General features: G+C 44.0%; 1 protein-coding gene across 1 annotated transcript in view; it reads left to right on the top strand.

Annotated features, from left to right (window-relative positions):
• The window catches only part of LOC143981318 (apoptosis-stimulating of p53 protein 1-like), a 44,799-nt gene that overhangs the window by 20,185 nt on the left and 8,199 nt on the right, over positions 1-16,415 (top strand). The window contains exons 6-11 of the mRNA XM_077479114.1: positions 2,071-2,566; positions 4,847-5,601; positions 9,016-9,153; positions 9,230-9,363; positions 13,425-13,591; positions 15,653-15,852. Of these exons, the coding sequence (XP_077335240.1) occupies positions 2,071-2,566; positions 4,847-5,601; positions 9,016-9,153; positions 9,230-9,363; positions 13,425-13,591; positions 15,653-15,852 (1,890 nt within the window). The remainder of the gene's footprint in view (positions 1-2,070; positions 2,567-4,846; positions 5,602-9,015; positions 9,154-9,229; positions 9,364-13,424; positions 13,592-15,652; positions 15,853-16,415) is intronic.

Raw genomic sequence — 16,415 nt, 5'->3', positions numbered from 1 at the left:
GCAGATCTGCAGTGTTTTAAAAAAACATTTCTACAATGGAGGATTCAGCGTATGTGCCACTAGCCTTTGCTACTCATTTAAAGCAGAATTGCATTGTGTCCAGTTTGCTTTCTACTCAGAAACTTTGTTTAGCCTTGTGATTTTAATCAGCATTCACTACAATATCATTTCTGTGAATTATTTTTTGGACTCCTATCCAACCCTAGATTATAACAGTGTTATCGTTCCATCACATACATCAGGGGTGCCCAACCTTTTGAAGAGTGAGGGCCACTTAAGCGACTTGGTAACTGGTTGCGGGCCACAATGAGCGGAGAGGGTGGATGGCATGTCCGTATCCACTCTGCATTTGCAGAGTGGACACAGACGCAGCCCACAATACTTTTTGGTGGATCATATTGGAGGTAGAACACAAGTCGGTTTATGTCTGCCACTACTTAGAGGTGAATGGGAGGGTCCAATTGGTTGGACTGTCGGACTGACCGTGTGAAAGGGGTCCAAGGCTGCTTTCACACTGATGCACTATGGTTTACCCGCACCACGTCTGCAACGCAGTATACCTTTTGGTTTCCTGCAGTTTGCAATAGACTTCTATTATATTCTGCAGGTTTGGTGCACTTTCAGAAAGCTCACCAAACCAAACTCGCAGGTAATAATAGAAGTCAATGGCTCAGTGCAGGTAAACTGCTCTGCACCTGCGGATCAGTTTGAAAGCAGCCCACTAACCACTGCAGAACAGATATGCCCATATATACACTGTGATTTTAGTAATAAACTGACCTTTAATAACAGTATTCTTTCTATTCTATCCCAGAGCAGGAGGTCGTGGGCCACATCAGAGGGCTCCGCGGGCCACATTTGGCCCCCGGGCCACTGTATGGGCACCCCTGACATACATAATTATATATAAAGGGGTTTACTTAACATTTACAAGGTAAGTTCACCCTTTTGGAGCATATTACACGTTACGTGCATATTTAGGGTGTATGCTTCTCCAACAATCCCTCCCCCCTCCCTGAGAGCAGGCGGGGGATCCTCTCCACACACCCACTGTCACTTTTCAAAAATGTCAGGGCTCTGCCTGAACATCCGCGTCACTTACTCAAAGCAATCTGTGAATGAGAGAACTACAAGTCCCTTCTGTACCATGGCAGACGGCTTGTAGTCCTCAATGGACTGCAAGGGCATTGATGAGCACACTTATAGTTCATTCACAAGCACTGCAGCTTTCAGATTGACAGCCCATACAGAGGTATGGGCTGAAAGCTGTAGGGCCTGTCTGTAGGAACCTGACATTGCACCCGTGATCATGGATACAGTGCTCTGCAGATCCCAGCAGGAAAAAATAATACACGCACATTTTATTTTTATGCAAAAATATTTATTATTATTTCCTAAAAGGTAACTTTATCCTTTTAAGATGGACCTGTGTTTTGCCCATGCAGTAAAAAGCAACAGGCTCACTTAATTCCAATACAGGAAAAGCCCCCCCAATGTCAGCTACTAGTCAGACAATGCATAACATACACAAGTATATGGATTATCTCCATGTAACAGTTCGGGTGATTGGACGACCACTTTTAATTGGAGTGAGTCTCATACCGGAACAGTACGGGTGGAATTAAATAACCTGTTACTTTGCCCTGCATGGGCAAAATTCTTGTTTATGCTAAGGATTTTAGACAGTTGGCAGAGCCAAGGAACTGTTTAGAGTGCCAGAATGCTTTCGTCAATCTGGGGCATTACAGACCTATATGTACACGTGTGTTTATATTTCCGTCATGCATTCAGTGTTTAGCTGTTGTTGTGGTCACACTTTTTTGAAAATCCTAGCGTCTAGCTATTATGTTGGGCTGATGGCTTTATAAAATTGAAATCGCTGACCCACAGCAAGAATGCAGATCAGGTGCACTGACTTCAGTTGACACATATTTGCTTTGGCACAGGGACTCTTTGTTGACATGTCATATGGACCTTTAGGCAACTAGCATTTTCCTGGGGTCATCAGTGACCCTGTATAGATTTATATCATGTGTTTCCTTCAATGTCTTAATGATTCTTGGTTTTCAGTCTACAGATGGTGGAAAGCTGCCCTCTCCAATCCCAGGATTGAGTAAGACACTGCCACACAATTATGGCATGTACCAGGGACCTCTTCCCTTGAGTGCCACAAATTCTTTGGAGAGGAGAAAAGATGGAAGCCTGACCAGACCCGGCTCTGGACCCACAGCACGTACACGCCCACTTCCGTTGCCTACCCCAAGCAATGCTCACCCTCCAGGCTCCTCCCAGCAAATCCAGCAAAGGATTTCTGTCCCACCCAGCCCCACCTACCCACCTTCCTCTTCCCCCTTGTTCCCTGGAACAGACACTAGACCCGACCCTCCCTTAACTGTGGCCATCCGACCTTTCTTGGCCGAAAAGGGATCCAGGCCACAGTCACCTAGGAAAGGACCGCAGACTGTAAACTCCAGTTCTATTTATTCTATGTACCTTCAACAATCAACACCACCAAAGAACTATCAACAAGCTGTATATAACACCCTTAACAAATCTGTGAAAGCAGGTAAGTGTGTGTGATAAGTACAGTAAATAAAATTGTTAATTTTTTATTTTATCTTTATAATTAACCCCACCCTTTCATGGATGGGCTTTAGCAGAAATGGTCATCAGAGGCTCTAATATATAATCATTGTGTTATTGAGTAGCAGCACTGGCCCTTCCATAGCGTAAGCCACGGCACCCAATACAAGAAGACAATCAAATTTAGTAAAAAGTGTCTGTGCAACAAAAAAAACAATACGCCTGGTGTTTTATTGTTTACCAATCCAAGAAGATTCACTTAGGTTTGTGCAATGGGATGGATTTAGTGACATGGAAAATTATTGCTTCAGTGTTTCAACTTGTGATGATATAACAAAGAGGGTGGATATGTTGGCCAATAGTCTTTGTTTTTTTGTCTTTTTATTGATAATCATTTCTTTAATGAATGCATAATTTGCCGCCTGAGGTGAATAAGGAAAATAAGCACTTTGGGTATTACCTGACAGTAACTGTACCCTATGGGCCTGGTGCAGGCTTCTAACCCATGGTGTGTATTTATCAGCCACAATTAGACTCAAATTGGCACATCGGAAAGTGCTTCCAAATGCCTTGTACACACGATGAGATTATCGGATGAATGATCTTTGTTACATGCTAGTCTCCATATTGAAAATGAAGAGGTTACTCCGAAAATTTGAAAAATCCGCAAATTCCAAAGCGGCGGAACACCCTTTAAAAGTCTATGGGAGAAATCAAAAGTTAAAGGCTTATATGCATGGTATTGTCATGAAAAGTGTTTGGGGACCCGGGTCCTGCCCCAGGGGACATGTATCAATGCAAAAAAAAAGGTTTTAAAAACGGCCGGGGGGGGGGGGGGGGTGTCTGTAGTATGTCTGTAAAGTGGCGCATGTTTCCCGTGTTTAGAACAGTCCCTGCACAAAATGACATTTCTACAAAAGTACTCGTGGCTATAATGAATTGTTGGGTCTGGCAATACAGATAAAAGTCATTGAAAAAAATGGCATGGGATCCCCCTTGTCCATTACCAAGCCCTTTGGGTCTGGTATGAATATTAAGGGGAACCCCTAACCAAAATAAAAAAAAACAAATTCTATACCAGGCCCTTCAGGTCTGCTATGGATATTAAGGGGAACCCTGCGCCCCCAAAAAAAAGGGCGTAGGGATTTTAAGGGGAACCCTGCGCCAAAATTAAAAAAAAAAGTCATGGGGTCCCCCAAAAATTCATACCAGACATTTATCCGAGCATGCAACCTGGCAGGCTGCAGGAAAAGAGGGGGGATGAGAGAGCACCCCCCCCGAACCGTACCAGACCACATGCCCTCAACATGGGGAGGGTGCATTGGGGTAGTCCCCCAAAGCACCTTGTCCCCATGTTGATGGTGACAAGGGCCTCATCCCCACAGCCCTTGCCCGGTGGTTGTGGGGTTCTGAGGGCAGGGGGTTTATCGGAATCTGGAAGCCCCTTTAACAAGAGGACCCCCAGATCCTGCCCCACCCCCCTGTTTGAAATGGTAACGGGTACATTGTACCTGTACCATTTCACAAAAAAGTGTCAAAATGTTAAAAAAACACAACTTCAACACATCTTGGGACAAGACCTTTATTAAAAAATGAAAAAATAAAAATGGCCCACGAAGTCCATTCATCTTCTTCTCTCGCTCCACCGACGGACCGGAAAAAGCAAAGCTGCACCAGATTTTGCACTCTCCAGTTTTAGTAAATTGACCCCTGTGTCCTTCAATTGTACAATGGTTTTGTGGTGCTGTACTGCTGAAATCCTCTTTTTTATCATTTCTGCATCTCCATTGCCATTTAGTGTTGTATCAGAATACTTGGAAGGGTAATTATCAAGGAGATTGATATCCCCCCATCCAAGTGCTTCAACTTGCTGGTGGCCCTCTTCATCATATAGTCTGGAATCCTGCCTGGGCCATGGAGGATTATGCAGAAGTCGGTGTATATATAGCGGTATTGCAGGCTGTTATGATGTAACTCTTCAACCAAAAATTAATAATCTGATTTTATCTGGCTAGGACTATAGTTTTATTTTAGGTGTAGAAGTGGATGGTTAGCAGTTGTGGACAGTGATTACGCCTTCCTATCAGATATTGTTTATACTGCACATAACTCCTCTTTGGATTAAAAGTAATATGAGAGGTGATTTATTTTTTCAGGTCTTTTGAGACTTGTTTATACCAGAACTGGGAGTGCTTGTGAGCTGAGCTGTAACATATCGGTTAAATCAAACCTGTACTAATGACCCTGTCCCCATTTCTTTCAGTATATGGCAAACCAGTCGTCCAGTCTGGATCGTCCAACTCCTCCCCTCTTCCTTTCTTGCATAATGCACCAGCTCCAGGTGGTGACAAAGAGGCTGAAGTGGATGGCAGCGTTCCAGCCGGGGAAGGTAATGGAGTGGAAAACATCCCTCGTCCCCTTAGTCCAACCAAGCTGACCCCCATCGTTCACTCACCTATGCGGTATCAAAGTGACGCTGACTTGGAAGCCCTCAGGAGAAAACTTGCCAATGCACCAAGACCTTTAAAGAAGAGGAGTTCTATAACTGAGCCTGAAGGTCCAAGTGGCCCCAACATACAGAAACTGCTGTATCAACGTTTTAATACCTTGGCCGGGGGCATGGAAGCTCCGCCTTTCTACCAACAGTGTAACTCGCAAGAGTTTGTGAGCGTGTCGGCCGATGTGGACAATGGTAACACAAGCACAAATGACAATGTGGAGGAGGTGGGCTCTTTACAGCCACCCATTCTTCCCCCTGCAGCGCCCGTTCTCCAGCCACCAGCTCCTGAACCACAAGTCCCCTCAGATGACAATGACAACAAGGTCTGCTCACCTATCACAGAGGAACTGGTTAGTAGTGAGCTTATTGACCAGATTTCAGATACAACTGAAGACAATAATAATAATCCAGCCATAGTATCTTCCAATGAGAAGACGCCAAGCCCAATACTTGAAGAACCATCTCCAGTCAAAGAGGAGGTACCTGCACCAGCCACTGTGCCGCCACAGAATCCTTCTGTAAGTATCGCACCTAGTGTCCTAGTTTCCCACATAAGAACTTCTGTTTTGTGGGACTATATAATTTTATATTTTACAGGTTTATATAAACTATAAATGCAGTGGGACATTCATAGTTGGACACAATTCATTTGACCCCAACCAAAGCTGTATGCAGTTTGCCAAACCTATGGAATAAATGAACGGAATTTTTTTGTTTGCTATATTACCTCTATGAACCATGTGTTATTTATTTGTGAATGAATGCACTTCATGTTCATGTAAATAGCAGAAACAAATATCTGGGGGCCATCTTAAGAGGGGCTTCCAGATTCTGCCAATCCCTCCCTTATCTCCACCCTCACAAGTTCTGATGAAGGGTGGAAATCAGATTAGTGGAATGATGCTTCTTTTATATAACAACTGCAAACTTGTTGGAAAAAGAAATCGTACCCCATCCGCACCAAAATTGTGCAGGAACCCCCTTTTTTATTTTATTTTTTTGCTGCACCAGAATCAGGTTGCATGAGTGTGAACACTCATGAAAAATTATTCTGCAAATTGTACTGCATCCCCCCCCTGCCCCAGCTTACCTTATTCTTACCTGAGCCCAATCCGATCCAATGAGGTGCAGGAGAGCAGCAGCTCCTGCTGCGGTCTCTCTCTTCATTGGGCAGATTGATGGCCAGTGGCTCCAGCTGCTGTCAATCAAATGCTGTGATAAGGGAGTGGGGTTGAGTTGCCCGGTGTCTTGTCTAATAACGTCCTCCATCAGATAGTGTCCGCTCTGTACTGCGCATGCGCAGTACAAAGCAACACGGATTCCGAAAATTGCAGAGGATGAACGGCGCCTGCGCCGTGAGTCCAGGTTCTAGCCCCACTATCTAAGTGGACATAGAGTAGGAATACAAAAAGAGCCGAGCATAGCGAGGCCGAGCCCGAAGCGTGGCGAGCGAAGCTCGCCCGCGAGGGGCCCTTTAATACTCACAACCCTATGTCCGCTTGGATGGTGGGGCTACCACCTCCACTCACGGCGCAGGCGCCGCTCAGCTTCGGAAATTTTCCGAAGCTTCGTCTGCTCCGTACTGCGCATGCGCAGTACGGGGCGGACACTATTTCATGGCCGGACACTATACAGCAGAACACCGGTCTGTGTCAATAGACGCAGACAGGGCAGCTCGTGAGCGAGCCACCACAGGTTCCCCCATGGAAAGCGTCTTTCTATGGCTGCACTAGCCAAAGAGCAAGGGCCTGGAGGTGGGGGATCCCAGAAAAGATGGCTCGGGGCTGCTCTGCAAAACAATTGCACAGAGATAGTAAGTGTTTGTTATTTTAATGGAGAAAAAAAAACAAGCTTTAATGTTACTTTAGATAAAATGGTGATAGATGAGTGTCACAAAATGACATGCCTAACTTTAGAAATATTTTTGGGCATAGTAAAGAATTGTGCTTAGATTTGCTTCAGCTGTGCATTCAGCTGTTGGGTTAGAGTTACCGTTTAGTAAAAATCCTCGGGACACAGTTTTGGTTCTACAGGATAATAAAGTAAACTTGAAGCTCTGTCCATGTTCCAGTTGGGTATAATGAACTGATGCCCTAGAGCAGTGATGGCGGACCTTGGCACCCCAGATGTTTTGGAACTACATTTCCCATGATGTTCCACTACACTGCAGAGTGCATGAGCATCATGGGAAATGTAGTTCCAAAACATCTGGGGTGCCAAGGTTCACCATCGCTGCCCTAGAGCCTGTTTGTACTGTCTGTCTAGATTCACTAATGATCCTGCAGCCTAGAGGAACTTGGCATAGAGCAGTATATCTAGGTGTGGGTACCAGCCCACTCTCATACTTGCTCTTCCAGACCTCATTTAGCAGGTCAGCAATCATTCCTGTCTGTCTGATTGCTACATATAGATGTTCTCTGCTCTGCACAGCACTGATTAATGGAGCAAACTCCTCTAGGGAGTTCTGTTCTCAAACCTATAATGGCGAAAAAAATCTTCCATAGGCAGACATGTGAAGCTCAGATAAAATCATCAAACAATTGTGCAGACTGTGCAGCTTGTTCATAAGCCCACAGGAACCTCATTTTAAACTAGACATGCTTCTGGTGGGTTCTGGGACCACTCCTACTGCCATGTATGCCAAGACTTCAAGGGCTACATTTCATCTCAAGCTACTATAATGGTATTGATTTTATAGACTGCAAGACCACTGCTAGACAAGTCAGTTACCCCCGCCCCCCCACCGTTGGAATACACTGATCATCGTTGCAGGCTATAGCCCGCAGCACTGATCGCGCGCACACGGGGGGGGGGGGGGGGGGGAGTGCGACAGTACAGTTGTGCAGAAGACGATCGGTAGATCAACTTCTATACAACCACAGTGCCCATATATGGGTCAAAATTTGGCCAGCTAAATTTTGTTTCAGGTATTGTCGGCTTTACCAATTTGTACTTGTGGAATAGTTGAAAGAAGGACTCAAAATATTTTCTTGCACAAAGGCCCTTTTGGAACTAATGGCAGACAGAATTACCAAACAAGGATAATTGTATTAAGTGCCAAATTTAAATCCGCAAACCCTTTAAAGATTTACACATGGGGCACTCTGCCTCTTGATTACCATAGAGTAAGAGCCCCTTTCACGAGGAGCAGAATCCATCCAAGTGGATCCATCTGCTCAGCGGGGGATCTCTCTGCTGAGCAAGCGGACACTGACACAGCCCACTGTTCTCTATTGGGCATTCGGATGGACTGCATGTCCGCTTTCATCTGACTGTCCTCCATTCCGCCAGATGGATAGCGAACATATCCTCATCCATCTGTTTTTAGCAGACTGGATGCCGGAGAATGACAGGGCACACTGACATCCACCACCCAATAGAGAACAATGGGTGTTGCGATCAGGCCCGCCTGAAAAACGCACAGACGGACCTCATCGGTCTGCTGGTGTGAAACTGGCCTTAGAGTTGGGTTGAGCATGATAGATGTCACTTCTTGATAGCCAGGTGATGTTGCAGGCCGAGCAAACTGCACATACAATACAGTTCAATTGGTTTATAACAAACAAAATGGCAGCCAACCAAATTATTATCCAAGCACATAGCAGCGCAGTTAAATATCTGTATATGCATGAACTGTTAATCTGCCAGAAGACAGCAAAACCCAGTACATGGCCTTTCTCTATCGCAATTAAGCAGACATTGAGAGAAGCAGCATGAAGAAGAGGTCATAGGCCCTCTCCTTCTCTAAGCATGTCCAAACGGTTGATCACCAGTATTTAGAATATTCAGCAGTAAGGCCTTGTTTGGTTTAGACTTATGTCCCACGATCTGATTTACAGGAGTATAAAGAATGCCAAACTGGATTTAGGGTATTTCATTTTTTAATCTATCTGGAGTTCAGCTTTAACCATGCTGTTTTTTTTGGTTTGCAGGTAAAACGCACTAATCTGAAGAAGCCAAATTCTGAACGCACAGGACATGGACTTCGTGTAAAGTTCAACCCCCTGGCTCTGCTGCTTGATGCATCCCTGGAAGGGGAGTTTGACCTGGTCCAGAGGATCATATATGAGGTACAGACACTCCCGCCATAGGGGGTAAGATATAGAGTCTTTGGGATTAGTAATGACACACTGTGCCCTTATGCAGGTGGAAGATCCCAGCAAGCCCAACGATGAGGGGATTACCCCTCTTCACAATGCTGTGTGTGCCGGACATCATCACATTGTTAAATTCCTGCTTGACTTTGGTGTTAACGTGAATGCCGCTGATAGTGATGGCTGGTAAGTGCAGTGTACTTCAAGAGTGCTTACTACTTCTATCTGGCATGAAAGGGAACAGTTCTTTTCCAGGGCAGTTTGCATTAACATATCTTCTTAGACCCAACCTGTCCGGGCTGTACAAGCCAACTGCTGACTTGGCACCATCCACAGGCAACTTAACTCTTTAATAAGATATAGAAGTTGAACCCAATGCAATTTTACTTCAGCAAATTGCAGTACAGAGGATGTTTTTCCAGTCTTTTTTGAAGTGTAAGAATGGGATTGATTTACTAAAACTGGAGAGTGCAAAATCCGGTGCAGCTCTGCATGGTAGCCAATCGGCTTCCAGGTTTGTTTGTTTTTGGTTTTTTTTTTTATTGAAAAAGCTCAAGTTAGCTGATTGGCTACCATGCACAGATGCACCAGAATTTGCAATCAGCTTCTAACTTGAGCTTTTTCAATAAAAAAACAAAACAAAAAAAAACCTGGAAGCTGATTGGCTACCATGCAGAGCTGCACCGGATTTTGCACTCACCAGTTTTAGTAAATCAACCCCAATGAGTTTTTCTAAGCCCTATTTTGGATCCGAACTAGAACCGCTCAGTACCTTTGTTTCTGTTTTTGGCCAAATTAATCCTCAATATATAAGTGTGCACACTTGAAGTCAAACACTGACGCAGACACAGTTCAGTATTCAGATACTTCTCTATTTTATTTCCTGAACTCCGGCTGATAAACAATGAGCCGGATATCTTACTAGCAAATCAAAAATTTGATGAAAGACAGCGTGTACAAACCACAAATTATACATATTCATTATTGTGACGGAGTATAAGCTTTTTAGCTGGGTTATGTCTTAAAAAGGAAAAAGCAGACTATCGTAATATATATAGGGTCCTCTTGTTTTCAGCCCCTTCTTCCTCTAGGGTGTAGTCTCATGGTGCCGAAAAAAGGCGCAATCTTCTTTTTGACGTTGCTCTTTTTAACCCTTGCGGTTTCGTTCCACATGAAGGGAGAAGCTGGCAGACATCTTAATTTTGATTAAATGAGTATGATTAAAGGGGTTGTAAAGGTAAATGGTTTTTCACCTTAATGCATTCTATGCATTAAGGTGAAAAAACATCTGACAGTCCTGGCGCCCGCGCCCCCTGCCCCCCCCCCCCGTTTTACTTACCTCACCCCTCGAAAGTCCCGCGCTCGTCCCCCGACGTCCTTTCCACCGTTCAGCCTGGCCGCTGATTGGCTGGAGTGGATGGAAAGCAGCGCAGCCATTGGCTCGCGCTGCTGTCAATCACATCCACTGACGTGGAGCGCCGGGGGGCGGGGCTGTGTGATACAGCGAGCGCCTATAGCTGCCGGCTGTATCACGGGAGCGCGCCCGCAGATGATTCTCACCATGCGAGGGAGCTCAAATGAACGTGAGAAGCATCTGAGAGAGGAAGCCGAGACAGCCGCCGAGGGACCCCAGAAGAGCAGGTTCGGGGCCACTCTGTGCAAAACGAGCTGCACAGTGGAGGTAAGTATAACATGTTTGTTATTTTTAATTTTTATTTTTAAATCGCTTTACAATCCCTTTAAGGTTGATAGCTGATAGTAAAAGATAAGCACTTATATCTATAAGAGTACCAGAAATAGGCATTTCACTTATAACACTCATGATGACATCCATTACAGCCCTATCTCTTTGAATAACTTACACTGACTGAGAGAACATGAAAGAAATGGGGAGGGGCTATCTAGGACTGAACTAACTAGCACTAAACACGAGGAGAGCGGCGAATGATGCCAGTTTACCTAAGTAAACAAGTTTGCAGTAGTTCAAAACCGGCCACTAGATAATAACTAATAACCTGATGTAATTTAATACAAAACAGAAAAGTTACATAAAAGTGGGGCAAAACAGGAAGAAGATGGCTGCCATTGATGGCTTGGCTTTTAAAGGTGTTGTGTTCATCCTTTACCACTGAGTCACTGGCATGAAAGAAGTATTTGTGCCAGGAGGTACTTGCTAGGCTCCATGCTTGTTTCCAGGTCATTGATTCACTTGACAGTCCCCAAAACTTCATATTAAAAAAACTGCACTGGCGGCCTTTATGTCCATCCTGACACGTTCTGATAAAGGGTGGAAATCTGATTAGTGGAATGATGCTTCTTTTATATAACAGCTGCAAACTTGTTGGAAAAGAAAAGGGCAAAACTGGCAGCTGGGTAAGTTACCATATATTACAGGTTGACGGATTTTGCCACATAAGTCGGGCACATTTTATCTGTTCCGTGTCCTGGTAGTGAACATGCACTTTGCCTTCTTCCCACAATACAAGGTTTGGTGCTTGAGCAACATTACAGTGGTGGTATGCATTGTTGTGTGGGAATTAGTGATGTGTGCTTAAAATTATGCAAATTGCGCCCATCAGAAAATTAGCGTACAAACCTCACAAGAGCTCCAGGTTGTGCTTATCGGACAAACGAACAGATAAAGATGGCTGAATAGATTACGTTTGCTACACATCTTATAATCTGATTGCACAATCTATTTAGACTCTTCCAAAAATATATCAGCAGCTGTGTAGTTTAATAGCTTACCTGGCCAATTTAGTTCATACCTCGTCAGACAATCCCTTATACTGTATAGCCCATAGTAATCGGTACTACATCTACTGTCAGGTACAGTTTATTTAACCACTTGCCGACGGGGGCCATAGCAAAAAGACAGCTACAGCGCGGTTGTGTTTTTCTGAGTAGACGTCCATGGACGTCCTCCCAGAATCTTGCTCTCACGCGCCCCCTGGGGCACGCGCCCACAAACATCCGCACATCAGGTATCACGGTAAATGGCTGCTGGTAGCGGCCGTTTACCATGTGATCGCTCCGTCAAGTGACAGAGCGATCACTTGTAAACAAACCAGCGTCACGTCATGACACCGGTTCCTCCCTTCCCTCTCTGTACCGATCGGGACAGTGAGAGGGGAGAGGGATAGAGATGGCAGCAGCGCTGTGGGCTGGATGTTTAGTTTAATCTACAATACTCTGCCCATACTGTGCAATAATCTGCCACTATTCTGCAACACTGCAATACTCTGCCAATACTCTGCAACACTGCGCAATACTCTGCAACACTGCGCAATACTCTGCCAACACTGCGCAATACTCTGCCAACACTGCGCAATACTCTGCCAACACTGCGCAATACTCTGCCAACACTGCGCAATACTCTGCCAACACTGCGCAATACTCTGCCAACACTGCGCAATACTCTGCCAACACTGCGCAATACTCTGCCAACACTGTGCAATACTCTGCCAATTCTGTGCAATACTGCTATACTCTGCCAACACTGTGCAATACTCTGCAATACTCTGCCAACACTGTGCAATACTCTGCAATACTCTGCCAATTCTGTGCAATACTGCAATACTCTGCAACACTGTGCAATACTCTAACACTGCAACACTGTGCAATAAATTTTAACAGAAACAAATTTTTTTATTTTTTTTTTACTGAATTTTCAATCTTTTTTGATTTATAGCGCAAAAAATAAAAAAAACAGCGCTGTTTAAATACCACCAAAAGAAATCACTATTTGTTTGAAAAAAATGTCAAAAATGTCATATGGGTACAGTGTTGCATGACTGAGTAATTGTCATTCAAAGTGTGAGAGCACCGAAAGCTGAAAATTGGTCTGGTTAGGAAGGGGTTTTAAGTGCCCAGTGGTCAAGTGGTTTAAGTGGACTTTCTAGGGCAAACCAAAATTCTGCTTTTTTTTTTTTTTTTGGCAGCATCTGCCCTCCTTATGCAAATCATTTTAAAAGGCAATTTGTAAACAAGCAATTCAACTCCTCCACCCCCAACCCACAAAAAAGTGAACTAGCAACCTTTAATGAAAGGTGTGCTAGAACTCTGCAAAGATTGTAGCAGACAGTACAAGTTTTAATGCAGTTTTTTGCTTTATTCTGGAATCCCCCCCCCCCCTGCCAAGTGTGTGGAGATTGTACAATCAGATTGCTGTGTGTGTGTGTATGCCAAAGCAGTTTTTCATTAAATATTTTCTGCTGATTTGAGATTGTGTGCTTTCTTCCTGCCAGGACTCCTTTACACTGCGCAGCTTCCTGTAACAGCGTCCACCTGTGCAAGATGTTGGTAGAGTGCGGGGCCGCCATCTTTGCCACCACTATCAGTGACACGGAGACCGCTGCTGACAAATGTGAAGAAATGGAAGAGGGCTACATCCAATGTTCACAGTTTCTTTATGGTAATTTTAGTCAAATGCATTATAAAACGGTCATTCACCTTTGATTCAAAAGCAGCATCTTGTTTAAACCTCTTCACACTCCGCCACTGTATACAAACGCCCAAGCAGGACAAGCGGTATTTTGGGAGGAAGATGTACCCGTGGGGCAGTGGTGCGATCTGTGACCAGTGTTTCTACCAGACACAGCAGATCACTGATCAGCGTACTAAGTCACTGTGATTGGCCCTGGTACCATTGCACTGTGACCAATCACAGCATTCGCATGTCGAGTAGAAAACAATTGCTTTCATTCACAATGCCATTGCTTACTACTTGAGCTCTGTGATAAGTCAATGATCACATGGTACAGGGCCAGTCACAGCGACCCTGTACCATGTGATAGGTGTAGCCAATCACAGCACTCACAATGGTTAACAATGGCATCATAAATGGATGCCAAACTGTTCAAGATCGATTGCTTATTACAGTGATGATCACTGTATAGGTAATCGTACTGTCAAAAAAAAATATCCCAACCCCCCTCCCCGCAAGAGCAGTACAATGGTGACACTGCACCTGTTCGGTCACAGGATTTTTAAAAGAAATTGTAAATTTGTCACTATGGTGACATTGTACTTCTGAAGCAATGATTATGTACAATGGCTGACTGTTCTGATATAGCTGTATGTTGGTGCCACCAGTCATTGTCTCTGCTCACCATCACCACATTGCAATATCACCAGCTCAGTGCTGCCAGTCAGTGTCACCACCACACCGGTCATTTTGTCCCTGATCACCGCCACACCGCTTACATTGTCTTAGATCACCGCCACACAAGTCAGTGTCACCACACCAATATAAGCCTGCAGTGGTGTCCCTGATCATCGCCACACCAATGCAATGTTGTCTCTGCCTGCCGCCTGTACCATCCCTGGCCAGTTTGACCAGGTTTCTGCCTGTTGCCTGGACTGATCCGTTGCCTGTTTGCTGACCATGTCTCTACCTGCAGCCTGAACTGATCCACCTGCACATCTTGCTGACTGCTTTCTTGCGAGACTGCAGTCTCCACCATCCCCTGCAAACAACTGCACTTCTAGAACCACAGGAACTCGATCGTTCTTTCCTTCTTTAGGCTCATTCCTGGGGGCAGCCAGTAGGCTAGGTTTGCTTGGCTTGTAGGAACTAGGACTGCTATAAATGTGTAATTTATGCTCCACAAAAGCCTAAAGGTGCTCCTTGGATTGTGGGCCTCTTTATGTGACTGGGCTGTAAAAGTCTCACGTGTGTGGTATCTCTGTACTCAAAAGGAGTAGCAGAATGTGTTTTGGGGTGTAATTATAAGTATGTCTATGATGTGTGTTAGAAATATCTTGTTAAAATGACAACTTTTTGGGTGGGGAGAAACAAATTTTATTTAATTTCATTTTAAAAAAATGGCAACTTTAAAAAAACAAAACTCTCTATGCCTCTTACTAAATACCTTGGACTGTCTGCTTTCCAAAAAATAGTTAATTTCAGTGATATTTATACTGTCCTGGTATTTTAGAGCCTCAAGAATAGACAGCCAGTACATTTGGATTGACCTGTTTTCGTATATACCATAATTTGTAGACAAATTTTTATACATACTAAATAATATACACTGATTTTTATTTATTCTTTTGACCAAAGAAATCTGGCTCAAATTTCATCGAGAGAGATTATTTATTTGCATATTTTTATATCAATAATAAAACGTGCGATTGAATACCACCTAAAAGAAAACCAAAAAAAAAAAAAAAACTTTGTTGGGGTACAGTGTTGCGTAATGGAGCAATTGTCATTCAAGGTGCGACAGCGCTGAAAACGGAGAATTTGCCTGCACTGGAAGTGGGTGAAATATTCTGGTTTTGAAGTATCTATTAATGAATACTGAGCTACGTTTGATTTTAATACTTTATAGCTACCTGGAGTTTAGCTTTAACACTCCCATCAAACACAATGATTTTGAGACTGTAAATGTTCTAAACACAGCAATTTATTGACCTTGCCACAGAGGAATTCCTCTAATCAACGTGTGTTGTGTTTTTTTTTATAATGAAGGTGTTCAGGAGAAGCTGGGGGTAATGAACAAAGGACTTGTATATGCCCTGTGGAATTTTGAAGCACAAAATGCGGATGAGCTGTCCTTCCGGGAAGGTGACGCCATCACCATTCTGAGACGCAAAGATGACACGGAGACAGACTGGTGGTGGGCGCGTCTTAATGAAAAGGAAGGATATGTGCCTAAGAACCTCCTGGGGGTAAGTGTCCCATTATAGACTGTGTAGCTTTTGTACTTTTAAAAGCTTAACTCAAGTATTGACAATAAATCATATTAAAAACTTAGAGAGGCTCCTATATTAACTAATATATAAAAAGTGCTTGTGCAATTATAAAGTTCATAACTGCGCAATCGGAAGTGAAAATCTATCCATGCAGATAAAGTGCCAAACTTGGTTATTTCTTGCTTGTAAAGATTCCAGTGCCACTCTGCTCCCCTCCTGGGTCCCCACTCACCAGCAATATCATTTAAAATGGCAATGTCTTTATCCTGCATCAATGGATAGGACTGTCTCCCCCCTCCTTCTCCGATTACCAGGTTACCATAGCGGTGGTATAAAGTGTACCAACTAAGAGAGAGGTGTATATAGCATAATATTGCTTGGTTTATTGAAAAGGTTAAAAACAAATGCACTTATAGCATTGTAAGATCATAGGGGCATGTAAACGACAATCACCCAGTGAGTTTGTAATATCCATCTGGTCCCCGCTTGACACGTTTCGTCCCTCCCACTTATAAAGACGCCAAGTGGGAGGGACGAAA

The sequence above is a fragment of the Lithobates pipiens genome, unplaced genomic scaffold (assembly GCF_037356315.1).
Source record: "Lithobates pipiens isolate NorthernLeopardFrog02 unplaced genomic scaffold, aLitPip1_a1.2 Scaffold_138, whole genome shotgun sequence".
NCBI classification, from domain to species: domain Eukaryota; kingdom Metazoa; phylum Chordata; class Amphibia; order Anura; family Ranidae; genus Lithobates; species Lithobates pipiens.
The sequence above is the reverse complement of the archived record's forward strand: the minus strand, read 5'-3'. Positions and strand labels throughout refer to the sequence as shown.